Below are 26,926 nucleotides of genomic sequence, written 5' to 3' on the forward strand. Positions count from 1 at the left end.
AAAGCCCAGTATAACAGCTACTGGTATTTTTCAGGGCTGAGTGTAGAAAGGAGTAACACACCTTGGCATCTCAAGGTCGTTCCCTAGTTTTCAGAGGTAAAACTACAGAGCATTCCTTAAGGACTCACCTTGTGGGCTGTGTGTGTGAGAGTATGTGTGTTTGTGTTTGTGTTTGTGTGTGTGTGTATGTGTATGTGCACATGTGTGTGTATATGTGTTTTTGTATGTGTGTATATGTATATGTTTGTGTGTGTGTGTGTGTGTGTGTGTGTGTGTCTCCCTGCTTACATAACGTAGCTATAACCATGCTGTTTCCTGTCTACACAGTAATCTTCCTATCGGTGTAACAAATGGCAACTTTGGTTTTCCATTTTCCTCCCTGAGCTTTCTGAGCTGAGGATGGGCCAGCCCATCTGTGGAAGTAACACAGCTCCCGCCCGCCAAAGACCATGGATGTGAGATCAAAAGTGTTAGCCTTGACTCTGCTCCTAGTAAGAGCACTTTTCTTTTTCCTTCTGCTCTGAACAAAGAGAAGACAAGAGAGAAAAGGTAGGAAGGAAATGGACCACCCCTTTCCCCTGTGTAAGAAAGCACGTGGATGAGTCCTGGTTCCCTCAGTCCTAGGCCCAGGTCTCCTCAGGCTTATGGGGAACAGTGCTGGCAGGAACAGCTACAGGCCCTGGCCAGTGAAGGCAGCTCCTCCTCAGGCTGGGTCTACTGTATTCTCAGTCTGTAACTCAGGTCCGCTCTCACTCTCATTTATAAGTGTGGATGCCTTTTCTAAGCTCTGATTTATGCTTTATTCTTAGAGATTTGAGACTCTTGGCCCCCACAAGATCTATAACATCAAGGACAGCTTTGTTGTGTATACAGCTTTCATAGCAACCAAATGTTGAGGCTGCCAACGAAGCTGGCTTCGGTTTCCCCCTTGATGGTTTAATAAATGGTGCCAGAGGACAAAGGTAGGAATGTTCCAGGAGGCAGAGTCGGGGATGGGTTGGGGTCAGGATTATGATCAGACCTTCTGGATGCTTCTGGAGAGAGAGAGGGTTGGGAAGGTCTTCCCCTGTGGAAGGCCCTGAGGACTGGAGGAGCTCAACTCCCGCCTCCGCCTCCCAGCATGCCAGCAGTTACGGGTTTCCACTCGCTGGAGGCCTGGCTGGCATCCTTCTGGTGCTCGGGTGCTGTGAAATCATGGGATGTAGTCATGGTGAGCAGAGGGCTCTCCAATATTTGGTAGCACCGTGGAAAGGCCCTTGTCTCTTGCTCCCCCACAAGTCAAGGATTATCATGGGTCTTGAGGGAGACTAACCAGCAGGTCCTCACAAGTAAAAGTTAGTAATGTCTGTTGTTGGATAACTGAGGACAAGGGGACTGGTGTTTGGAAATGAATCGTAAGAATGCAGCCCCTCAGTCACCCCAATTTCTCATCTGGAGCCTCCTAACGTGAGTGTCGATTACCACAGAGAAGGAGTTCGATTCTTCCTCCACCCTCTCCGCTCCTCTCCCCCTCCCGTCATTCCCTAATCTTCTTCCACACCTCGCAGGCCTCCCTTGTCTCCAGCCTCACCCCTACCCTAGTCCACCCTCTCTCCACTGCTGCCCCTCCCAGGCCTCTCCCTGCCACACCCTCCAGGTCCTGTCCCCTCCCCCCTCCTCCCTTCCAGCCCTCTCCTCTCTCACTCAGTCCTCTCTCCCACCACACCCCCGCCCTCTCTTCCACCTCATCCTACATGATCCTCCCTTCACTGTTTAATCCTCTTCTTGTATCACTGAAATAATGCCAAAAAATCAAAACAAAACAAAACAACCAGAACCAATGCTAATTTTACTTTCAAATAAATTGAGACTTAGAAACTAACTAAATTCATTTTTGTATCTTTTTCAGAATAAGAGTCACAGGGTACCACTGGCCTGGCTGGCTTTCATGAAGCTCCGGAAGCTTTTCTTTCTCCGGAGGATAAACGAGGTGGTGGGTGGGGGTGTCCCTTCAAACAGAAGCCACCAGTGGTGTTCCTAGGTGGGGCAGGGGCTCCACGCCCCACGTCCTCAGTGTTCTGTGTTTTCCCCAGGATGCACTCATTGCCTGTCCTGGTGATCATGCAAACTAAACACCCTTTGACCTCCCTGTTCAACCAGGAGCAGTGAACTAGATACTTGCTGTGCCCAAATGCAGTTCACAGTTGTGGGGGAACAGTTCACCATGGTGGGGAGGCATGGCCTTGCAGCTCACAGTTGGAGGGGACAGTTCACCATGGTGGGGAGGCATGCTAATGATTGATTGTAGCTCACAGTTGGAGGGGAATAGTTCACCATGGTGGGGAGGCATGGCCTTGTAGCTCACAGTTGGAGGGGACAGTTCACCATGGTGGGGAGGCATGGCCTTATAGCTCACAGTTGGAGGGGAATAGTTCACCATGGTGGGGAGGCATGGCCTTGTAGCTCACAGTTGGAGGGGAATAGTTCACCATGGTGGGGAGGCATGGCCTTGTAGCTCACAGTTGGAGGGGACAGTTCACCATGGTGGGGAGGCATGGCCTTGTAGCTCACAGTTGGAGGGGACAGTTCACCATGGTGGGGAGGCATGGCCTTGTAGCTCACAGTTGGAGGGGACAGTTCACCATGGTGGGGAGGCATGGCCATGGGAGCTGAGGTTGGGACTTCTCACATCTCCAGGCTTCAGCGTGTAGAGAGCAAGGAACGCTGGGTCTCAGCTTGCTTTCTTCTCTTTCCTTTTTCTGAGTCTGCGATCTCAGCCCATAGGGTGGTACCAGCCATGTGCAAGGTGACCCCAAATTCAGGTGGAACTTCCCTGGAAACAGACACGCTCGAAAGTGTGCCTTGTGAATGCTTTAGGTGTCTCCCAATGCAGTCAAGTTGACAACCCCAATTAACCATTCCAGGCAAGGCTCTGGGGAACACACAAGGCCCTTGTGGGATGGCTGCCTGGCAGGGATTTTCAGCTTGAATGCTGATGCTCTTATACAGGTGGTCATGTCCAGGGCAGGGCTGAAAAACAAACCCCTGTCACCATTCAGTATCAGGAAAATCGGACATACAAAGTTATGGTGTGGCTTTATGGCAGTCCTCAGCTAACATGGACTTGCTGATTCTGTATCTCCACCCCCCCACTGACCATGGAACTTTGTGCTGTGATTTGGAGCACACACCAGCATGTGCTCCCTAGGCAGTCCTGTCTGTTGGAAAGATGTGAAGCTGGAGTTGGGAGCCATGGTGCCTGGGTTCTGTGTAACAGCTTCATGCCTTTCTAGGCTAGAGGAATGGTTGATGGTAGGTGTCTGGAAGATAAAAATTGCATGATGGGAGCTTAAAGGTCAAGGTGCCTGCTAATATCATTATCATCCTAACAATCCTTTGGATTATCTACCTGCCTACAGCTTAGGTGTGGACCGTCACTGGGGACCTAAGCTGTAAAAATACTGTTCTGTCCATAAACACGAGCTCCGAGGGGCCACAGCCAAATGCTTGAGTTTTTGACAGTGTCATCTTTGGGGCCCACACCTCCTGGTGGGGAACTTGGGGAATCAGGCTGGCCTGTCCCTAAAAGGCAAGAGTTGGGGATCCTGGATGGGCAGGTCTGTACCACCTTGAGGCTCTGCTGACATCCTGCAGTGATTCAGTGATTCAGTGACTAGGGTGCCATTCACTTTCCTTGCCCTCCTGCCCCGGCTCCTCTACATTTCCTTTGCAGACCCTGAGCTAATCCCAAGGTTCTGCTGTTTGAAATCATTCAGGAACAGTGGACTGGGGAAAGGGTTCAGTCCTTAAAGCCATTGTCCTAACTACAAGGACCTGGATATCAGATTTCCCCGAAGAAGATGTTGAATGTGGTGACCATGCTGTAAACCTAGCCCTAGGGAGGTGGAGGCTGTTGGAGCCCTGGGGCTCACAGGCCAGCCAGCCTGGCCTGCTTGGCTGCTTCTGGGCCAGTGAGAAATCCTGTGTCAAAACCAAGGTGTATGGCATTGAAGAATAACACCTGTGGTTGACCTCTGGCCTATACACACACATACACACCACACCACCCCACCACACACACACACACACACACACACACACACACACACACACACACCCTGTATAAATGGATAATAAGCAGATGTAAATGATGTGGCTACCACAGACTATCTGGAAGACCCTCAAAGTGCAGCCATGATTCAAATGTATAAACCCATGGGGGATGGGAACGGAACTCTGGCTAGTGCCCAGCACCACCACAGCCCCTCCCCACAGCATCGCCGGGGAACTTGCCGGCTATTCTTACAAAATGCTAAAGCTTTTATTTATTTATTTATTTATTTATTTATTTATTTATTTATTTATTTATTTATGTATGTATGTATTTATTTATTTTTTGTTTTGTTTTTGAAAACAGGGTTTCTCTGTGTAACAGTCTGAGCTGTTCTGAAATTTGCTTTGTAGATCTCCCTGCCTCTACAGAGGTCTACCAGCCTCTGCCTCCTGAGTGCTGGGATTCAAGTTGTGTGCCACCACTGCCCGGCACATTAAAACTTTCAGTTGATTAATTTATCTTTTATTTAGTGTGTGTGTGTGTGTGTGTGTGTGTGTGTGTGTGTGTGTGTGTGCCATGCACGCGTGCCACAGTGTATTTGCAGGTGAGAGAAGAACTTTCAGAACTTGATCCCTCCCTTCTGTGACTTCTGCCTTCAGTTCGAACTGGGGTCATCAAGCTGGACAGCAAATGCCTTTCATCTCCAAGTCGTCCCACCAGCTTAGTGTCTTTAACCCTTTAACTGACTCACTTAGAGGTGGAGAGCTGTGAAGAGATCAGGTACTTGACATCTGACCTACCAGACAGAAATGAGTCAGTTGTTTCATATTTTGCTCTTTTGCCATAGTAATTAATGATTTAAGAGTAAATATTGATGTTTCGATAACCACAGGGCACCCTTGGGTGAGAGGTGATGGGGTTAGGGGACATGGATGGCACAACCACAGAATCTGTTTCCATTTTATTAAAAAAAAAAAACCCAAAACAACAAAACAAACAAAAATTCCCTGGAAGTCACAATCCTCGTGTTAAGTTCTTTATAGTTCATACATCTTTTGACCGTACATCAGAACACAGTTGCACTTATTTACATTATAGTCTTTAATGAAAATAGTTATGTCTGATCGAGTGTTTCCAACTGTCATCCTTAACATCTCATCACTAGTGAGGACCCGACGAGCCACAGATGCTCTCCCAGCTCACCGAGAAGACACCGAAGCAAACCGAATCTGCCTTTCCTAACAGAAGACCCAGTCCTCTAAAGCCAGGGGTGGTTTGGTTTTTCCTTTCTTCCAATTTCTTTTGTACTTAAAGAGATATAAAGTGCTTAAGAGAAGTAGGGTAGGTGTCCAGGGTGGGGAGGAAGGGACTGAACAGACCACAAACAGGAAAGAACACGCATGTAAATATGCAGGGGACTCTGCAGAGCACATGATATCTTCCCAGCATGGATGTAGACACACCACTGCCATATTTCAGCACATGAGAGTGAACCAAACTCCAAGTCCAAAATTCCCCATGGAAAACCACTCAGAGTTGGTTCTTGTAATTTGTGGGTCAGAGGGCGAAGAAGTTGAGGAAAAGCCCATCTCCTGTCCTCAGACTGAAATGAGGAGAAATGCTGGGAAGGGGTCATCCTACACTGGAGCCATGAACCTGCCAAAGTGACCTCGTGGGCAAGCTCAGTAAAATGCTGACCGTGGCACCATCCTTTACAACAGAAGCACATGGTTCATGTCATTAAATGGAAAGGAAAGGAAAGGAAATCAAAGCCACTGGATTTTCCCTTTGTCTGGGTATAGTGATGCTGGAGAAAGACTTATGATGTCATGCTTGATTATTTCAGACTTGCAAATCCATTCTTTGTAGATTTTTTTTTAAAGAAAATCACAAATAATGTGTTACACAGAGAGTTAAAAAAAAATGCGCCCTACCCCCTGCCCCTGCTTTTGAACTTGACAATTGCTGGTTATGGTCTGCAGGTTACAGAAGTGTGTGCCACATATGGTACCACAGACACTCAAGAGATTCTCCTGCAAATGAGAGAATTCTTCCTTCCATCTGATGAGAGTTTTAAAGAAGACCCTCACCCCTGGGAACGAATGGAATGTAACTTCACAATACAAAATTACTTCAAGTTTTCTAAGCATAATGGACATCCCACTATAAAAATAGCACCCCCTTCCCACCCTGTCCCACCTCCAGCTCTCTCCCAATTATAAAATGGTACAATCATTTCCTATTAGTAAGTTGAAAGCAGGAAGTAAATTGATTCTGTACACATACAAAACACTTGGGTATTTCACACCATTTACATTCATACGGAAGAAGTCCTTTTATTGACCTTCCTTTGAGATTTCACATGAGGAAGTGGAGCTAAGTCAAACAGACCTCTGCTGATAATTCTGCATACATCCTAGCCGGAAGCACCTTCCCAGACAGCAACAGAACACAGCAACGTTTTAAAGCGGGTCTGATGAGGTCTCCCACAGCTCTTTAGAGTTCATGATTTTCTCTCCTCATTTAATAAGTGTCAACCAATTTCTCCACTATTGAGGGAATGGTATGGATGAAAAGTAAGACACACTTTGAAATGGAAACCCATGGCAAATAAATTTGCTGAAATAATCTAGGTATTGTTCCAGCAGAGGGCGCTCTGCCCCTTACAATAACATCCTACAGCACTGACAAACCAACACAAGTTTAGAGTGCTAAGTCCATGCGCTGTCCTTCCGCTGTTCTTTTCCTACAGGTGACAATTTGGTATTTTCTTCAAAGAACAGGATACACTACAGTGCGCTAGCTTTTATACATGAAAATTCTTTGGCTATTTAAAATCTCCACATTCTCAAAGAAAACAAACAATAGTCTGAGTTCAATATAAGTGGTAGATTTGTCTGGAAGCTTTGGAGGGAAAAGAGGGTTAAACACTAGAGATCAAAGATGACATGTCACCAAGGCCACAGTTATCTACTTCAGAGTTGTGGATTTAGCAAGACCAAGCAGCAGCCCCCCCACCCCCCAAATCAAAGCCACCAAGGGTCCATCTTGACTTTTGTTTGTGAGAACATCTGGAGAAAATTCAGCTAGTTCATGGAAGAGCATGTGTCCATTGCGGGGGAGGTGTCAGTCTTTGGTTTATTTAGCACACATGGTCCTCACATCTTTCCTGTTTCCCCAAGGTCACCGCTGGCCTAAGGATGGCCACCCCACAGACTTTCTATCAGCAATGACTTTGAGTACCTCAGCTTTCTCTCCGTTCTCCGTAGATTTTCAGTCTGCCTGTGTTTAGAGCTCTTACAAGAAACACAATCTCACCTAATTATCCTCAACAAACACGTATCACACGGCCAGAGAACAAACAGCTGTGCAGTGAGTGTGGACATGAACAGTGCCACGGGGTTCGGGGGTCTGGCCACTGAGGTTCATGAAGAGCCACTTGATTATGAAGGGCATAAGACAGGGAGAGAGTGAGTGACAGAGAGGGCTCTTACAGGACAGGAACTGATGTGATCAAAGGGGGTGGTAATTAAAAATCCACATCCAGGATTTGCACTGGTTTCATTAGTTCTGGAACAGCACTGTGCCACCAAAAGGCTCACAGTGGGGCACAGTAGCTTTCTATCTACCGGACTTTAAACACTACTGTCCCACTGTAAAGGGCCTGGTGTTGGGAGCCAGGCAGAGAGAGAGCTACCTACGTATCAGTGAGAAACTAAGACTTACTTGCTTTCCAGGCTATTCCCATCTTCTTTGCAATTCAAGAGTGTTTTAACTCACGAATATTGAATTCTTAAACACCCATTCTCCCTGGGACCCACTGATAAGCTCTAAACCCAGGGGAGGGGCATTTTTCTAGAGACTTCCCACTTAGCCAGTCTTGCTTTGACTTGGGATCCCACCTCCTTGTTGCTGTCCTTTGGGTCACCTCCCCTGTGAAATGCAGCCATCAACCCTGCTCCTTCCCAGCAGGGACAGAGATGCTACTCAAGAAAGCAGGCAGCCCAACCTTTGACCTTTGGAGGAGTGGGATTTTGTTCCTCTTTGACAGTGTTAGTGGCTCACGATCATGTCCAGGAAGCAAGCCCTGAAGCTAGGCACTGAGCTTGGGCAGATGTCAGACGGAGGAGCCACAGAACCTGCTCCTGGGGCACACAGACTAGAAGGTTATAGTTTCTGGCCATGTAAGATAGCAGATCTCCACAGCATCCTGGAATTGTAGCCTCACCAGTATTTACTCAGGGGACTTCCAGCACCAAGCTGGGGGGTGGGGAGCAGCAGCAGGTGGGTGTTACTGGAGCATTCCTTGTAGGGAGAAAACGTGACAAAATAAAAACTAGAATAGGACGAAAAAAGAAATGAGGGGTAAGATAGGGAAAGTGTGTGTGCGCGCACGTGAGTGTGTGCGAGCGTGCGTGCATGTGTGTGTGCGCGTGCATGCACATGTGTATACAAGGAAACAGGCAATCAGAAACACAGGAAAATGAAGAAACCCAAGGCAGAGAAGTTAAGACTGCTACAGGATGTCATCTCAATGGCCTCAGTACTGCAGAAGGCTGGGCCTTCTCTTCATACGGGGCGTGACACTACTCCCTAAAATTTCTGTAAGTTTTTATTGGGTAATTTTCTTGTTCAGCCAAGGATATGCATTCAGTGGACAACTAAACACTATTAAATTCTTACACTCTGTAATTTATTTCACACCAACTAAACTTACAACAATGAATCTTAGGCAGACTGTCGTACTTTATGGTCCTGGAAGTGTGGTAGCCCCAGGGATGTCTGGACTGTAGCCGAAATGGTTACTGGGCACAACTGTTCTTAATAGGACCACATGACTATCGAAGACCCGTGAATACTCACAGATGAGAAAAATACTAAAGCAAAAATAACAACAACACAAAAACCTTTGGACAGAGACTCGTTTCCATGGCCAGGATGCTACATGCAGTGTTGAAGTAGCTGGGTGCCTCTGTTACATTTATCATCATACTTTCTCCATACTGCATCTGTCCCTGGGTTGTGTGACCAGAATTGACACTGAAGGCATGACCAAGTTCTAGGGGGTAGTCAGTGTTCAAATGCTGTATTTATGAGGCATTGGCTCCCAAGATTACTAACCACCTTGGAGAAAGCCATTCTGAAGGTGACTCTGAAGGGATTCAATCCTCTTTCCCTCCCATAGCCTAAGCATGATGGGTGATGCTGAACTGAAAGCTGCTGGCCATTCACTAAGCTGAAGGGTTACCAGCTTCCCAATCCCTTCTTGACAGGGCCACACGGTTGTATACATGGGGTCAGTCTACAGTTCCCTGTGCTTTTCCTCAGGCCTCTGACGTCTACTCTAGAACTGGGCAGCCACAAAGAGAAGAATTAGGGGTTGAGGTAAATTCTCTTTGGCTAAGTGTCACACGTGAGTCTCAAGGTTTGTCATAGAAGTGAGGGGTGTAATTTCATTTAAGCTCCAAATCGGCATGGTTGGTTGTCTTGTTGTTGTTGTTGTTGTTTTTTTAACAAACAACTTGTCAGAGAAGTAACAGTTGATGATAGTGGACATTAGTGCTTAGAAAGTTCAAGCAGGAAGTTAGTATAGGCTGTTTGAACCAATATTAATTATGAAACAAGTACACCCCAGGCCCTCTCTTTAGGTGGCTTGGGTGGAGTCTGGTTCTCTCCGTGAGAACTGAGGTAATCTTCTCCCTTTTCTTCTGTCCTTTTAAGGATTCTGGAGCATCTCTCAGGCTGTGTTTTCTAGCTGGTGGCTACTAGGCACATGTGGCTACTGAAAGCTAAGCTGTGGCTAGTGAAAATTGAGATGTGTTGTGTGTGTAAAAGACATAATGGACTTAGAAGCTACAATAAAAAAGAGAGGAAAATATTTCCTTAATACTTTCCATATCAATTGCATGTTAAAACAATAATATTTGGTTAAATAAGAATATTAATAAATTATTTTCACCTTTTTTTTTTGCTTCTTAAAATGTGGGTAATGGAAAATTTAAAAAAAGTGTCTGTGACTTGGGCTGTATTTCTGTTTGACAGAGTTGGTGCAGATACTTGCTACAGAAAACTGCATGCATGTAAATGCCTATTCAGTTTGCATTTCTGGGTTGTACAGCCATGTGTGGTTTATTGGGCCCCCACGTCAGAGTCTCTTATTGTGGAAGGGTATCAGGGAAGGCTATGGTAAAGAGAACAGACATTTGGACCCTTCATCATCCATTCAGGCTCTTATAGGATATCAGGTCAAGGGCTTGCTTATGTAAACGGCAATTTACCTGACCATTGGCCAGAAAACTCCCACCAAACACAGAAAATGCCCACCAACACTTTTTCTCCCTGGGCATGCAATATAATTTGTATGTCTTTTGCTGTCGAATTACCCTAATTTCATTAGACTTCATATCAAAATTTGCTATGTGACACAGTTGTTTTCACAAAAGATCCCACTGGAGAAGTGCAAATGAGTGATCCAAAAAAGAGCGAACTGTGAGAGTCACCTGCTAAATTCCTCATTGTACACATCCCAGTTCAGCATCTGCTAAATTCCTCATTGTACACATCCTGGTTCAGCATCTGCTAAATTCCTCATTGTACACATCCTGGTTCAGAGCTCTCCTACTTCCTCCCGATGGATCTTCTCAGCCTTTGGAGGCTGGAGTTAACTATGGGCCGTGCAGGACCTTGGACAGAAGAGGTTTTCCTGAAGGCTGTTTCCCTTTGCCTTGCTGTACGCATACACCATCAGATAGGACCTCACTAAAGGTAGCAAGAAAAAGAGCAGCCAGGAACTCTGCTGCTCTGGACTCAACATTCCAGTGGGCAGCAAGGATTCACAGCTCAGCCAAGCCCTGTTTGAAGGAGTATTAGTGTAATGAGGTGGAAAAGCCCGAATCAAACACATAAATACAGCTCAGTGGGAAGAGCTTGCTTTCCTGGTTAATCCCTGCTCTGTGTGACCTTGCCAACTGCTAGAGATGATGAGGAGATCCTCCTGGTCACCCTCTGCAGAGGGTGCATGGATCACAAAACTGTTCACATGAAAAACAGCACATTTTTTGTCATTATTTCAAACAAACAAACAAAGAATAAAATCATAAACTACTTTATAGTAAGGTGGATTTTGATAGTCATTGGTTATTTTTTGTTTGTTTGTTTCTCATAATCAGGAGAAACTCGATTTAGCAATTCCCCATGACGTGCTTTTTGGCTCAGACCTTATCAAATCATACCTCATCCTCCTCTTGGTAGCAAGATGCTCTTAGGAAGACCCAAGCTGCAAAGTGCTAAGGATTTATTTAGAGCTTTCCATGTAGGCTGGTGAGGATTAACAGAACAGAACCGGAAGTTAGTTTACACCTGGATGCCAGTGACCTAAAAAAGACGATTGTGTCTTCTCTATAGCCTGCACCCACAGAACTCACTTACAAAGGTGATAGACTGCTAAGGCCTTGGGGATAACCAGGGAGACAGCCATCTTCCTAGCCCTGGGAAGACAGGGTATCAGATTTTTAAACCGGGCTTATAGTTCCACACACTCTAAGCATTGGATTCATGCCCTGTGGGGAACTTCTGAGTTTTAGAGTAAGACCCTGCAGTCAGATGCACCACCCTCTTCCCTGAAAGCTCTTTCTGCCAAGGTGGCCCTGGACAGAGCACGGCAAGTGGAGGCCCTACATGATGTAGGTGAAAATAATGAGCAATGGACTCAGCAGATCCAGAACTTGCTGTCACTGTCTCTGGCAGCTGGGTTCGTCAAGACCCTCTTAGAGGAGGGAGTTAGACACTTGATAAATTCCAGCCTTCCACCATTTCAGGGTGCTGAGGCAATTCTCGAAGTCATACACACTTCATACTGAGAGCTCATGACTATAAATCTCAGAGATGTGGTACTAACTGATCATTGGAGCAGCAACCAGGACTTTTAAACAGACCTCTGTACAAGGGCCAGAGTGAATCAAAGGGAAACAAGGGGACAGATGTAAACTACACATCATCTTTAAAAAGAAATTGCCAGGGATTTAGACCATCTTCTCCAAACAAGAACAAGAAGATGGGAGAAGCTGAAAGAAGCCACACAGGTCTCCTTCCAGCCTGCGGCAGGACCTTCTGCTGCGTGTCTGCGCTGACACGGAGGAATCCAGCTTTCCGCTTCCACACCAAGGCCACAGATTGTTGCAGAGATGGGAACCCGCATCCTGATTCTGCAGACTTTGGATATTGCTTCCGTTACCACCCTTGAACAGAGTGCCCTGGGGTTGCCATGGCGAGCTGAAGGCTGTGTATCCAGTTCAAGTCTCGGAGCATGCTTCCTTCTTGTCCCCCTGGGTCCTGTGTTTCCTTTTCTCTGTTTCTACCATCTCAAGATTTCACCTCTTCGTAGTCTTGGTCAGTGGAAAGTTCTACATCAGACAGTCCCACTTCCAGTGCCATAATCAATGAGATGTCAGAGTCACTGCTCACTGCTGGCTCCTGGTCACCTGAGGGGACAAGGCAAAGCTTATGATCAACATCAAGCTAAATCTTTGGATGCTTCCTTTTCAGTGTGATCGCTCCTAGTATTGTTCCTTTTACTTAAAGATCAATTTTTACTCTTTTAAATTACATGTGTGATGTGGTGCCTATGGGCGCCAGGGGCATTCGATCCCCTGGAGTTATAAGAAGTTGTGAGCTGCCTGATGTAGACACTGGGAACGCATGTCCTTGGGAAGTCCAGTATGCATTTTAAAATACGGAGCCAGAATCTCTCTGTCCCATCCACTAGCATTTCTTTAAAAGCCGTGAGAAAGTCTTAGAAAAAAATCAGTTGTTCTGTAAAACTCTAATTCAAACCTCACCTCAAAATAAAGCCATAGACAAATTCTAAATGGGTCAGAAAGGTAAATGTAAGCTACTGCAGTAGGAAACTGATAGAGGCTGGCCATGGTGGTGTATGTCTGTAATCTCAGCACTGAGGAGGCAGAGGTGGAAAGAATGTGTGTTTAAAGCAAGACCGAGCTACTCAGTGAGACTCTGGCCTAAAAGAGGAAAACTAAACTAGCAGCAACCCAACATTCCTGTGATGCTAATATTGACTGCAGGCTCCACAGTATTTAGAATCACCTAGAAGACACACCTCTGATGCTAGTACTGATTGTAGGCTGGCCAGGATCTGGAATCACCTGGGAGACACACCTCTGTACATGTCCAGGATGAAGTTTTTGGATTTCCTTACAGTGGTAAGCAGACACATACTAAAAGTTGGTGGCAACCTTTCCATGGACTGGTGTAGCTAGAGTTTTCTTGCCTGGCCCACAGTCAGGACAAATCTCTCTCACGCACCAGTCCCACAGCCGCTCAGACCCATCCAAGTAAACACAGAGACTTATATTGCTTACAAACTGTATGGCCGTGGCAGGCTTCTTGCTAACTGTTCTTATATCTTAAATTAATCCATTTCCATAAATCTATATCTTGCCACGTGGCTTGTAGCTTACCAGCATCTTCACATGTGGCTTGTCCTGGCGGCGGCTGACAGTGACTCTGAATCAGCCTTCCACTTCCCAGAATTCTTCTCCTCCTTGTCCCGCCTATACTTCCTCCTGCCTGACTACTGGCCAATCAGTGTTTTATTTATTGACCAATCAGAGCAACACATTTGCCATGCAGACCATCCCACAGCAGACTGGGGTCCTGGACTGAATAAAAAGGAGAATGCTACCTGGGCACCAGCATCATCTCTTTCTGACTGAAGATTCAACGTGAGCAGGTGCCCCAAACTCTAGCATAACTTTCTTTCCAAGATGCCTGTGCCTCCAACTGTCGCCCAAACAACCCCTTCCTTCTCGGAGTTGGTTTTGTCAGATATTTGATCGCAGAAATGAGAAAATCACAAATTCAATACTCCTACAAAAACAGTAACAACAACACAGATAGGAGAAAATATGTTGTCTAAATTGTGATGATTAGTTTTAATTGTCTGCTTGGCACAATCTACAACCCTCTGGGGAGAGGATATTGGTGAGGGATTGTCTAGATCAGTGGTTCTCAACCTGTGTGTCATAATCCCATGTGGAGTTGAAGGACTACATATCAGATATTTACGTTATGATTCATAATAGCAAAATTACAGTTTCGAAGTGGTAATGAAATAATTTTATATCTTTGGGAGATTATCTTGATCACATTAATTGTCCATTAAGGTGGGAAGACTTGTCCACCATGGGTAGCACCATTCCCCAGCTGGAAATCCTGAATTGTGTAAGAGTGGGGAAAACGAACTGAGCACAGGAAATATTGTCTCTCTGCTCTTGACTGTGACATGACCAACTGCTCCAAGTTCCTGCCACCTCAGCTTCCCCACAATGACAGACTGTAACCCCCTCAATGACAGACTGTAACCCCCTCAATGACAGACTGTAACCCCCGCAATGACAGACTGTAACCCCAACAACGACAGACTGTAACCCCTGCAATGACAGACTGTAACCCCCGCAATGACAGACTGTAACCCCAACAATGATAGACTATAACCCCAACAATGATAGACTGTAACCCCCTCAATGATAGACTGTAACCCCTGCAATGATAGACTGTAACCCCAACAATGACAGACTATAACCCCTGCAATGACAGACTGTAACCCCCGCAATGATAGACTGTAACCCCCTCAATGACAGACTGTAACCCCAACAATGACAGACTATAACCCCCGCAATGATAGACTGTAACCCCCTCAATGACAGACTGTAACCCCTGCAATGATAGACTGTAACCCCCACAATGACAGACTGTAAACCCTGCAATGATAAACTGTAAGCACACCCCCCCCCCCCCCCGCAATGACAGACTGTACCCGGGACTCACAAGCTGAATTCCACATTTCCCCTGAGCTGCTTCTGTCAGTGTATTTTATCAAACACAGAAAAAGGGACAATGACAAGGTGTGTTTCTGAGTTGTAAAATGTGTATATCTCATATCTCTAAGAGGGCAAGAGAAACAATTGAGTAATTCATAGAGCTGAGCTTGAATTTTAGAAAATACTAGAGTAGGAATTAATGTTGAAGGCATGCATTAGAGGGAGAACATGAAACATCTCACAGAGTTATATTATTTGGTGTGTGCACACACAAGTACTGTGTGTATATATGTGGAGGCAACAGGTCAACATCAAGTTCCTTCCTCAGCTACTTTCTACCTTCTTTATTTGAGGCAGAGTCTCTGGAGCTTGTTGATTCTGCAAGAGCAGTTGGACAGCCGGCTTTAGGAGTCCTGCCTCTGCCCCTGCCCTCTGTACCTGTGTTGGGATTGTAAGAGCATCCCACGGCACGTGGCGTCTATGTGGGTGCCCTCCCCTCTCCACATCCATGTTGGGATTGTAAGTGCATCCCACTGGACATGGCTTCTATGTGGGTGCTGGGGATTGAACCCAGATTCCCATTCTTGCCAGCTCCTCAGTCTCAGGATTGTGTACGTAACCCAGCGAAAGCTTTTAATTCATTCAGAAAGATAATCCAGCAGAAACACAGGCACAGGAGAGTGTAACACAGCTGCCCAACGAGGAGAAGTCCAAACGAAGTGTTCGATTTGCCATGTAAGCGTCACTCTTAAACAAAGATAATGCTACAGTTAAGAGTATGTTGAGATGTTTTTGTTGAAGCATTGCAAACAGGAATGTAAAGTTTTCTCTTTAAACCAAGGCACAGTGTTTGTACATCTTCCATATGACACATTATGATAATCTAATACATGGACACAGTCTATAATAATCAAAGTAACAAATGTTCCCATGTCTTCCAACACGAATTCTTCTTATATCTGGAGATTTTTTATTTCCTTTCATTTTGTAATATATCACACATTGTTCTAACCAACAGTTACCCCAGTCTATTTTAAGAAATCCAGAACTAATTTCTCCACTGTGACTACGGAACCCTTATTAAAATTCTTTCCATTTGGCCTCGACTGCCCTTCCCAGCCTCCAGAGACCACTACTCCATCTCATTCTTCCATTAGAGTTGTAAAATCTTCACCTAATAATTTTATTTTCAGAATGCTCTAAGGAGCAATAATTAGAAGCACAAAAATATTCACTTAGGCATTGTATCAAAACTTGGCAAGTAACAAGGTCCAATAACAGAAACTATCTCAGAAACAATGTCACTCCTAATGGACACTGTTCTTATAAGCATCTAAGCAAAGTTTCCCAAGAGTTCATAGTTGCTTGAATAGACATTTAATGATATTTTTAGCTTAACAATGCACGGGTAAATGAAAACAGAAGTATTCAAGGCTGGTGTGAGAAAATGATTATCTGGAAATAAGGAACTTGTTAACGTGAGAAGGCATTCATGCTTTGGGGATGCTCTTTCTTTTTTCTTTTCTTTCCTTTTTTTGAGTGAGACCTTGTCTCACTCTGTAACCTAGACTGACCAAGCTTTAGGATTTTTATTGATTTTCCTTTTAAGATATAGGGCTTTTTTTTCTGGATCTATTTCCAAATAGTTGGGAATGAGTACACATCCCACATTCATTCAAGATGTATTGAGTCCCTACTATAAGCTGATAATGGTGTTAGCTGCTATTCATGGGAGAAGAAGACAACTCAGCTCTTCAAGGAGCTTACTGTCCAGCAGGCAGATGGACCAGTAGAATATTGGCTCTGGTGGAAGGTGGGTCAGGTGTGGTAGGAGCAGGGGAGGAGGTTATGTAACCACATGCTGGGCCAAAGAAGGTGTGTGCCATAGGTGTGATGTCAAAACTGAGTCCCAGGGGTGATCCTTACTTTAGTCAGATGAGTAAAATGGAATAATCTTGTAAGTAACAGTCACAATCTGCACAGATGGCCAGAAGTGATGGGAACTCTTGGGGAGGCAGACATCAGAAGGTATTTAATATGACTGGATTGCACAACCACTCTAGGGAGTAGGCTGGGGGAGCTCGAGATCTGCCCGAAGGCAGCCGTCATCCAGAAGGTCTTGTTCTCTCTATCCCCCTGCTGAAGAGCCATGCAATTAAAGACCAATGAAGATGCCTATGGGATAGAGACTGATGACGGCTGTAAGACCTTTGCTTTGGCTGTTGCTGATGTTATTTTCCATGCTGAGGACAGTTAAGGAAAATATGTGTGTTTAACAAAGAGTAGTGAATTTCTGAGACACTTTACTTTTACTTGAATTGATTCTCTGTGGATTTCACATCATGCATTCCGATCCTACTTATCTCCCCGTCCCCTCATATCTGCCCTCTGCCCTTGCAAACTTCCCCACCCAAACCAAATTTAAAAGAAGAAAGCCAAAATCAAACAAAAAAAAGAGACAAACCAAAACAAATAAAAAAAAAAAAAAAGAAGACGGCTAAAAATCTTGTTGTGGAATCTGTAGTGTGGCCCGTTGAGACACATGGCTCACCCTTTACTTTGCTTATCTTTCTTTTTTTAATTTTCTTTTTATTTATTCTTTGTGTCTTTCACATCATGTATCTTGATCCCATTCATTTCCTGTCCCTTCATATCCTCCCTCTGCCTTGCCACTTTCCTCCCAAAATAAAATAAAGCAAAAGAAAATATAATAAAATTTAAGAGAAAAAAAGAAAAACAAAGGAAAAATCTCGTCATGGAAGCTGTAGAATGACACAGTGATTCACACAGTAAACTCTTTTGTCCATGTATCTTCATGTGCAAGTGTTCATTGCAAAGAGCCATTGGCCTGGTTCGAGGCCTCTGGTTTCTGCTACACCACCAATAATGGGCTCTCCTTGGGGCTCCTCTTGGATATCCTATTGTCCTGTGTCATGGGGATCCTGCAGTTTTGGATCTGTAGGTTCCTCCCCTTCACAAACTCCCAAAGTCCATAGATTTGGTGGATGTTGGGGGAGCCAACTCATAGCCCTGGTTCTGGGCCTGGGTGGTAGCTGGGTTGGTCAGCTCGATGGCTTTCCCTCATGGTCATCACCGGATGAGCGCTCCAGCACTGCCTGGCTAGCTCACCCAGTGCAGGCTGCAGCGAGCAGCAGGGCTGGTTCTCCTGCTCTCTGCCCTCAGACCCGGGTCTGCCCCACTCACATCAGCAGGGCCAGCTCTACTGTTTTGCCCAGGCGAGGTATAGGGCCTTCTCTCATTTGCTGTAGGGGCATATGGGGGGGGGGCAGGGTCAACTCTCCTGCTCTCATGCCCTCAGGGCTGGCTCACTTGCATCCCCAACAACAGGGACCAGCTCTAGTATTCTGCCCAGGCAGGGTGCAGGGCCTGCTCTCCCGTGTGCTGCAGCTGGTGTAGGGAAGGGCAGGGTGGTGGTGGAGGTGGTGGAGGTGGTGGTGGTGGTGGAGGTGGTGATGGTGGTGGCGGTGGGAGTGGTAATGATGGTGGTGGTGGTGGTGGTGGGGATCTTTCCCTCACTCATGCATGGCAGATGGGGGGAGGGTTCTAAGACACGTTGAAAGAGACAAAGAGCAGTAACAGAGTTGTGCCATGAGGAATCAGCCTTAGAGAAATGGGCTGTTTCACATGGATCATCCCACTTGAAGATCGAGCTCTGACATGTCCCAGATCCATACATGCATGGAGCTCTCAGTGACAAAGAGTGGCTAGCTCACGACTCCGAAGGCATCTCTGGGAAATACAAATATTTAGTATTTGGAGATGGTGGCATTCACTGAATTCTTTACAAAACTATCCAGTCAACATGAAGCTGAAATTGGATATTTGCCTCATACTTCACAACAGACCACCTTGCCCGCTGGCCACCTACATAGATCATCCACACTTACTGCCTGTGTGTGAACTGCTCTTTCTGCTCTGCTCTGGAACCATGTGCCTTGCACCCCTGACTGGGGACTCATAGGTGCAAACGGGGATGCGCCTTCTTTCGGGGACTGCTTCCCTGTTTGTGAGCATGTTAGTGTGCTGTCCTGCAGGGTTAGCCCTTCACCTCTGCAGGCCACTTTATCTGAGAGCTTTTGTTCCTACGGTGGGGCAGGTCACAGCAGGCACAGACAGATGCGTGTTTGCTCTGCCTCAGATCTACCAGGTCGCTGAGCACTCGTCCCCTTTTCCACTGGCTCAGATTTTGTGACCGTCTTTTCTTTCCTTTGCCCTATGTGTATCAGATTCTGTATTTCCTTTAACAAGTCTCTGTTATGGTTTTAGGAGAGATTGGAAATAGCTTCATGTATTCAATGCATTCGTCTAACCCAGTGCTTTCCTTCAACTCCTCACAACGACAACGAGACGTAGACATTGAAAACTGCATTGATTAGCTGAGTGTGCTGGTACCAGACTGTCATCTCAGCAACTGAGAGGTAGAGGCGGGAGAACGAGGACTTCGAGGATATCATTGGCTGTACAGTGAGCTGGAGGCCAGCGTCGGTTATAAGAGAGCCTAGCTCAAAACTGTCTGTCTGTCTGTTCATGTATCTGTGAGAACTGGCACTCTGGCTCACTTTAGTCAATATTCTTGTCTAGCTACTGCCAATTACTTGTGCTACTTTGTGGAAGTCACCTTCATCCTCCAGGATTAATGTTTAATTGACCATTAAATGAGAATTTGGGCTGAAAATATAGAGTCCTTTCTATCTATTTTATACACACTGATGGCGATCTAACCTTGTACTTCATGCACAATGAATCACCAATGAGTAATTATTCAATAGAATTACTAGCGAGAAAGAAGCAAGTTTAAATGTTAAATATATATTCAACTTTTCTAACCACTTTTATTTTTTCTTAATCTAAAAGCCTTATTGCATACAAGCAATATGTGTGCGGGAATGGAGGAATCAGTTCTTAGAGGCACAGTGAAAGCTGAAGTCTTCTTGTTCTCAGAGATGAAACCAGAAGTGGACAGTGATGGTGTATGCTTCTCATCCCAAGACTTGGGAATCTGAGATCAGCCTGAGTGACTCTGTATCCAAAGCCACCCACACAGCAGCAACAAAAGAGGATTATAAAGGGAATTGTACCCCCTATCACCCTCTCTTCCTCCCTCCATTCCCCAAAGGCTCAGGTGTTACAGGCTTGATGCCTCAACTTGGCATTGCTGGAAGGTGGGGGGACTTTTGAGAGGAGGGTGAATGGGGGTTTTAGATCTAAAGGGGTGCACCCTTGAAGGGGATCTTTTTAGCTCTCTCTCTCTCTGCTTCCAGGCAGAAAAAAAAAATAAAAAAAAAAAATAAAATTTTATGCCAGGCGGTGGTGGCGTATGCCTTTAATTCCAGCACTCGGGAGGCAGAGGCAGGTGAATCTCTGTGAGTTCAAGGCCAGCCTGGGCTGCAGAGTGAGCTTCAGGATAGGCTCCAAAGCTACACAGAGAAACCTTGTCTCGAGAAAACAAAAAAACAAACAAAACAAAACAACAACAACAAAAAAACCAAAGAACAAAAAAAAATTATTTATTTCTGACAAGATTTTATTTAGCCTAGGCTGACTTCAACTCAGAATTCCCCTCCCAGGCCGCAGGGATTACAGGCAATGCACCACACTCAGGCTTTTTCTTCTTAATGGTGATCAAGTAATTTAGCTCATTGGCCAAGCTTTTTAACCCACAATTCCATGGCAAATCAACCAAATTGTCTACTATCATAGATCTATTTCATGATTTAGAAAAAGAGTCAACTCACTACAGTGCTACAGTCGGCGTTCACCACCCAGGGACAGAGCTCACCCACCCAGGGACAGAGCTCACCACCCAGGGACAGATCTCACCCACCAAGGGACAGAGCTTACCAACCCAGGGACAGAGCTCACCAACCCAGGGACAGAGCTCACCCACCAAGGGACAGAGCTCACCCACCAAGGGACAGAGCTTACCAAACCAGGGACAGAGCTCACTCACAGAGATCAGTTTGCTCACCCAGGGACAGGGCTCATCTACCCAGGGACAGAGTTTGTCCATCCACAGAGACAGCTTCTTATTTTACTCTGGTCCCTGCCGCCACCACCACCACCACCACCTCCACCACCTCCACCACCACCACCACCACCACAGACTTTATTTGAAACTCATAGGAATGTTTTCTGAATTAGAATGTGTGAATTAGATGTTTAAAAAAGCATGGAGGGTCACAGGGCTGCTGTAGTTAGAGGTTGCTAAATTCGTGGAAGTTAAGTGATGTCCTTAGAAACTCAAGGCAAAGGTGGCCACAGATCAATAAGAGATTTGTAGAAAGTGGTTGGTTCAGTTTTCATGTTGCAACATTGCACAATTTCACCATCAGTTTCTGCTATTTTTTTCTTTAAAAATGATCTGAAGAATTTAGAACTCATTCTTTAGTATTTCTTATGTTTTAAATTGAACCTAACAGAATTTTATCCTTTAATCCAGACAGAAGTTTTATACTGGGACCACAACACTGATGGGAGCTTCATCACTTGAGCGTTTTGAAGGTTCTCTTTGTTGGTACTAATAGAGGAGTAGACATAACTACCAATAACACAAACGTGCATTGACTTCGCCTCCTTCCTTGGCACCCCCCCCCTCAAAAAAAACTAATGTAAAAATAACAGCTTCGACTTAATACAAACCTCTGATGTATTGTTTTCATTTTAGAGATGAAAAATACTTTGCTTCCTCTTGGCATAGAATTATAATGGCCACACGATACACTTTCTTTTCACATTTTCTAAGGATATGGAGGGATTTTAAGCAAGGAGTGATATGATCTATTTAATATTTTAGAAGTTCACTTAAGCAAATGGCCGAAAGAATCTGGTTAGGAAAGTACTGCAGAAAAGCTGATGAATGTCAAGACTTTCATGCCCATGAGATGGAGGAAAGGGGAAAAACCAAAGAATGATTTGACAGGAAGGGTTAGCAGAGAAGAGATTGTCTGGACTGGGACAGCAAGAGAGCGGACAGTGGCCGGGTGGTGGTGGCGCACGCCTTTAATCCCAGCACTTGGGAGGCAGAGGCAGGTGGATCTCTGTGAGTTTGAGGCCAGCCTGGGCTACCAAGTGAGTTCCAGGAAAGGTGCAAAGCTACATAGAGAAACCCTGTCTCGAAAAACCGAGAGAGAGAGAGAGAGAGAGAGAGAGAGAGAGAGAGAGAGAGAGAGAGAGAGAGAGAGAGAGAGAGAGCAGACAGTGAAGAAGAAGAATCACACTTCTGGAGCACTTAAGGTAACATTTATTGAGTCAGAGAGCACAGATGGGAGGAAGATGAAGAGTTGAGCTTCGTATGCGCTGTGGGAGAGGTGTGTGGACCTTCGTGGGAGATGTATGGGGGCAGGCATATAACATGGGGTGGTTAACGGAAGTGATGCCTTGTATTAAGGCTGTGGCAACAAGTGAGATTGTCTAGAGGAGACTGTAGAGTGGGAAGATCTCCTGGGAGCCGTAAAATCTAGAGAAAGGATCACAAACCGATGTTCTTTGGGAAGTTTTCTTTGGATGTACAATGCTTCTAAAAATTGAGAAATAGTTAATGATATTTAAAAGTTAGGGTATTTTTTTTTTGTTGTTTTTTCAAGGCAGATTCTCACTATATAGCTCTGGCTGTCCTGGAACTACTGTCTACTGCCTGTAGACCAGGCTGGCCTTGAACTCACAGGGATCTGCCTGCCTCTGTCTCCTGAGTGCTGAGTTTAAAAGTGTGTGTCACCATGCCGGGCTGAAAGTTAGTGTAGTTTAAATAAAAATTTCTACCTGGTAACACGTGCCTACTCTTCTGGCAGAAATCATTGGTAAAGACTGAGCCTCTGCTGTCCCTTTAGACAATCTCACAGGCCTGGGTGGATACACTCACCGAACAGTCTCATTTCCTGGTCCTCATTACTTGCCCAGCTTGTGTCCATACCTGGCTTTGAAATCTCATATTTAGGGGAGGATACAACAGTCCAGAAGGCTAATTCCCCATGGCCTTCTAAAAGAGGGAGACTAGGGAGGTATTGTGAGTTCCTTTGCTCAGTTTACCTAAAATATGCTCCTTTGACCTTTCCCTGCCTTTCCAGGTGAGATTCATGTACATTGACATGAGGTCCTGCTGACTGGGTCATGGGGTAAACTTAATAGTGGACCATCAGCACTTCAACCTCCGCCTTGACTCTCTACTGCCATGTACAATAAATGTACTTGTAACAGATCCTTATGTTAGACCAGTGGCTCTCAACCTTCCAAATGCTGCGACCCTTTAATACAGTTCCTTATGTTGAGGTGACCCCCCCAACCATAAAATCATTTCGTTGCTGCTTCATAACTGTGATTTTGCTACTATATGAGTTGTGATGTAAATATCTGATATGTGACCCCCAAAGGGATGGCAACCCGCAGGTTCTGAACCGCTGGATTAGACAGAACAGAAAATGCCAATTTAAATGGAGTTTTGTGACCTATTGTGTTGATCCCTAACTATTGGCTTAGTAGATTTTCACATTTGATGCTGAGTACATCAGTAGCCTGTGGTCAACCAAGACGGTCTTAGTAGTGGGATTTATTAATTTTATACGGCCCTAGATGGTTAATATCTTTGGTTTATTCTTCTGCTTGATATAGAAAATGTCACCTAAAGAGTCAGGCTGACTTTTGCTGTGTGTTTGATGTAATTCTCTACTGACAGTAGCATGCTGATGGCCAAAGATCCTTCCACCCTGAAAATGGAAGGAAATTTGGAGATCCACCCCCCTCTCCCATCCATATTGGCAACAGGATTCTCCTTCCTAAATCTCACATTGAAAATTCAATGGCCTTTGAGATGATGTTGAGAGGTTGGGCCCTTGAGTTCATCAGGTCATGAGACTCTGTCCTTATGAAAGAATTAATACCATCATTGGGGAGGTGTGTTCTTGATAAAGGGGCTTGCTGGGCTCAGTCTTCTCTCTGTGCCTTAGACATGTTCATTGGCTACTTCACTACCAGGTTAACAGTAAGACTGCCCTCACCAGATGAACTAAGATAGTTGGACATATCTGATTTCTTTGTATCAGTTCCCTAACTCAGGGCCATTGATACATTTTAGTGTCCTATCACTTCCTCTAGTAATGGGAGGTACCTGGAAAATGCTTGTGGAGTTTAAATGGAAATTAAGTTGCTCTACAGCTTTTACAGTGCTTTATTATTAAAAATGCCAATCACAATATTAATGGTTCCTGAGAACTTACTACATGCCAGGAGCCACAATGAGTACTTTAAATAGATTCTACAATTTAGTACTCATAATTAACCTGTGATTGCTGTGGGATAATGCTCTTGTACACTGTAAAGATTTGTCACTCAAATTGGGTTAATAAAATGCTGATTGGCCAGTATCCAGGTAGGAAGTGTAGGCGGGGCAACCAAACTAAGAATGCTGGGAAGAGAAAGGGTGGAGTGAGGAGTCATCAACCAGATACATAGGAAACAAGATGAGAATGTAGCACTGAGAAAAGGTACCAAGCCATGTGGCTAAACATAAACAAGAATTATAGGTTAATTTAAGTGTAAGAGCTAGTTAGTAATAAGCCTGAGCTACTGGCTGAACATTTATAAATAATATTAAGCCTCTAAGTCAATTATTTGGCAAGTGGCTGCTGGGCATTTGGGAACAGGTAGGCAGGAGAGAAACTTCCATCCACGTATGACATAGAAGCATTACCTTTTTTGTTTTATTTTATTTTGTTAGGTGAGTTCTCACTATGTAGCCCTGGCTAGCCTGGAAATCCTAGAGAGCTACCTGTCTTTGTCTCCCAAGATCTGGAATAAAAGGTGTGCACCACCACTCCTGGTTACTTTTTTTGTTTTTGATGATAAAGCCAAATCTTGGTTAAAAATCTTCCATAATGCTTCAAATCAGAATTGATGCCCCGTTTTCTGTCTCCAGAGTCCATACACTTGAATATATTCTACACTGCGCTTAATCTGGGGGTTAGTGGGATTTCAGGGGGCCTGAGAATTAAAAATTAACCTCACACATTTGTGATTATATACATATAGGCATTTTTTTTCCTGTTGTCTTTCCCCAGATCCCTGAATAACACACAATCAAGAATCAGTCAAGTGAGACATTCTGCTTCCTTGGAGAACATAGAACTGCAAACTCTTGAGCAGCTGTCTTTGTTTTGTGAAGACTATTTATTTTTATTTTATGTGTACGCATGTGTGCTTGAGTGTATGTATGTACATTGTGTGTGTGCAGTGCCTATAGAGGCCAGGAGAGGGCACCAGTTTCCCCAAGAGCTGGAATTACAGGCTGTTGCGAGCTGATGTGGGTGTATTCCAGAACAGTAGTGGGCTCTGGTATTGCTGAGCCGTCTCTCCAGTCCCATGTTTTTAAATGCCCACTGTGGTTTACACCCCACTGGCTAAATCTACTGTTAACTTGACGTAAACATTTTCACAGGATCTCACCCTTTCCCCTAGTTAGCTGTTCCTCCACCAGTCATTCAGTGTCACAGCAGAAAACGGCCCTTCTTGGAGGACTGGTATTTACTCTGCTGCATGCCTTAGCAAAGCAGCATAGAGCAGTAGCAGGCTGCATTAAGCCACCCTCTGTTAGGAATTAACAAATACCGCCCTGGGATAAGTGTTCTGTTTTGAAAGAAAATAAGGCGGTGGTAACTGGAACCCCCAGATGTCCCGGCTCCCCAGCAGCTTGGTGCCCACATGCTGGGGGCTGTTCTGTATCACATTGTTTCCCCTCATGTATTTGAAAAATGAGGTTTCAGAGAATAAAGGAAATCTTGTGTCCACTGCTACTGATGCTTATCTCCTGGAAACCAGGACGTGTTTCCAATCAACCCTGTATTGTACAGGAGTACCACAGGCGGGGTGTTCCATCCGGGATAGCTGAATCATAATGTTGCGGTCCCTTCAGCCTCCCTCACAGTGAAGAGGCTCCTTCAGGCTGCAGCAGGCCCTGTATATTTCTTTTATAAACTCCTCCCTGCTGTGTGTATGTGTGTGTGTGTGTGTGTGTGTGTGTCTGTCTGTCTGTCTGTCTGTCTCTGATGTATGTTGGTATATGAGTGTCATCTTGCTTTTGGGCTGAAGTCAGGGGTTGACCTCAGGTGTCTTAAATCACTTTATCCACCCTGTTTTTGAGACGGGGCCTCTTTCAGGGAACCTGGAGATTGCTGTTTCCGCTGGCTGGCCAGGGAGCCTCTGGGACACCCCCCCCCCACCCCACCCCCCACCCCCCGTCTCTGACTTCCTAGTGCTGGTTACAGCCATGCACTATCACACCTGGCCTTTTACTGGGTGCTGGGGATCTGAACTCAGTTCCCATCAAGCCACATCTCCAGTCTTCTCTGCTGTAATCTTAGTTAGAGGGGAAGTTAATTAGACTTCACATAAGAGTGCCTTTTATAACAAAGTATGCTTTTGCGCCTGTTGGCTCAGGTTCCCTTTAAGGATTTTAGAGGTAACCTTTGTTTTGAGCATGACAGACCTTTGAGGTGTTTTCTCAGAGGCTATACCACAGTCTGACAAGCCACATCTAGTCTGCACTGGCTCCATCTTGTGCGTGAGGCACTGTGGGAAGTATGAATGTTTTAACTATCATCTTCACCCCGAAGGAGGTGTTGGATATCTCCACAAGTTAATCATGTTATGAATGAAGTTGACTTGTCCAAAGTCAGGCACTGTAGAAAGAGGTAGGGATGGGGCCTCAACCCCAGCCTGTGTTGTTGACGCCATTCCAAATGACAGAACTTGTTCTTCCAATAATGCTCAGCCAGCGCTGGGAACCACACATTCCAGGTTTACAATCAAAAATCACCCACTGGGCCAGTTGATTCTGAACTTTATTCAGATGTAACTGAAAATTGCACTTTCTGATTTCCCTTTGCAGGGTTCTAAGTGTGCACAAAATAAGCCCCAGTGAGGAAGACTTTCCTATGTATAGACAGGCAAGCTTAAAGCAGAGTTTGGGCTTGGGCTTCAGTGGTGAATTACACACACTGGAAGCTTGTATAACTTCTCTTGGCCGTGACCCCTTCCTCACTGCTTT

At 45.2% G+C, this 26,926-nt stretch overlaps 1 protein-coding gene across 2 annotated transcripts in view; it reads right to left on the reverse strand.

Annotated features, from left to right (window-relative positions):
• Positions 1–4,982: 4,982 nt before the first annotated feature.
• The window catches only part of Rnf150 (ring finger protein 150), a 225,628-nt gene continuing 203,684 nt past the window's right edge, over positions 4,983–26,926 (reverse strand). For both annotated transcript variants that reach the window (XM_042277476.2, XM_006995732.4), the window contains exon 7: positions 4,983–12,513. In XM_042277476.2, coding sequence (XP_042133410.1) covers positions 12,395–12,513 — 119 coding nt within the window. In that variant the 3' untranslated portion in view covers positions 4,983–12,394. The remainder of the gene's footprint in view (positions 12,514–26,926) is intronic.

The sequence above is a fragment of the Peromyscus maniculatus genome, chromosome 5 (assembly GCF_049852395.1).
Source record: "Peromyscus maniculatus bairdii isolate BWxNUB_F1_BW_parent chromosome 5, HU_Pman_BW_mat_3.1, whole genome shotgun sequence".
In the NCBI taxonomy this organism is placed as follows: Eukaryota; Metazoa; Chordata; class Mammalia; order Rodentia; family Cricetidae; genus Peromyscus; species Peromyscus maniculatus.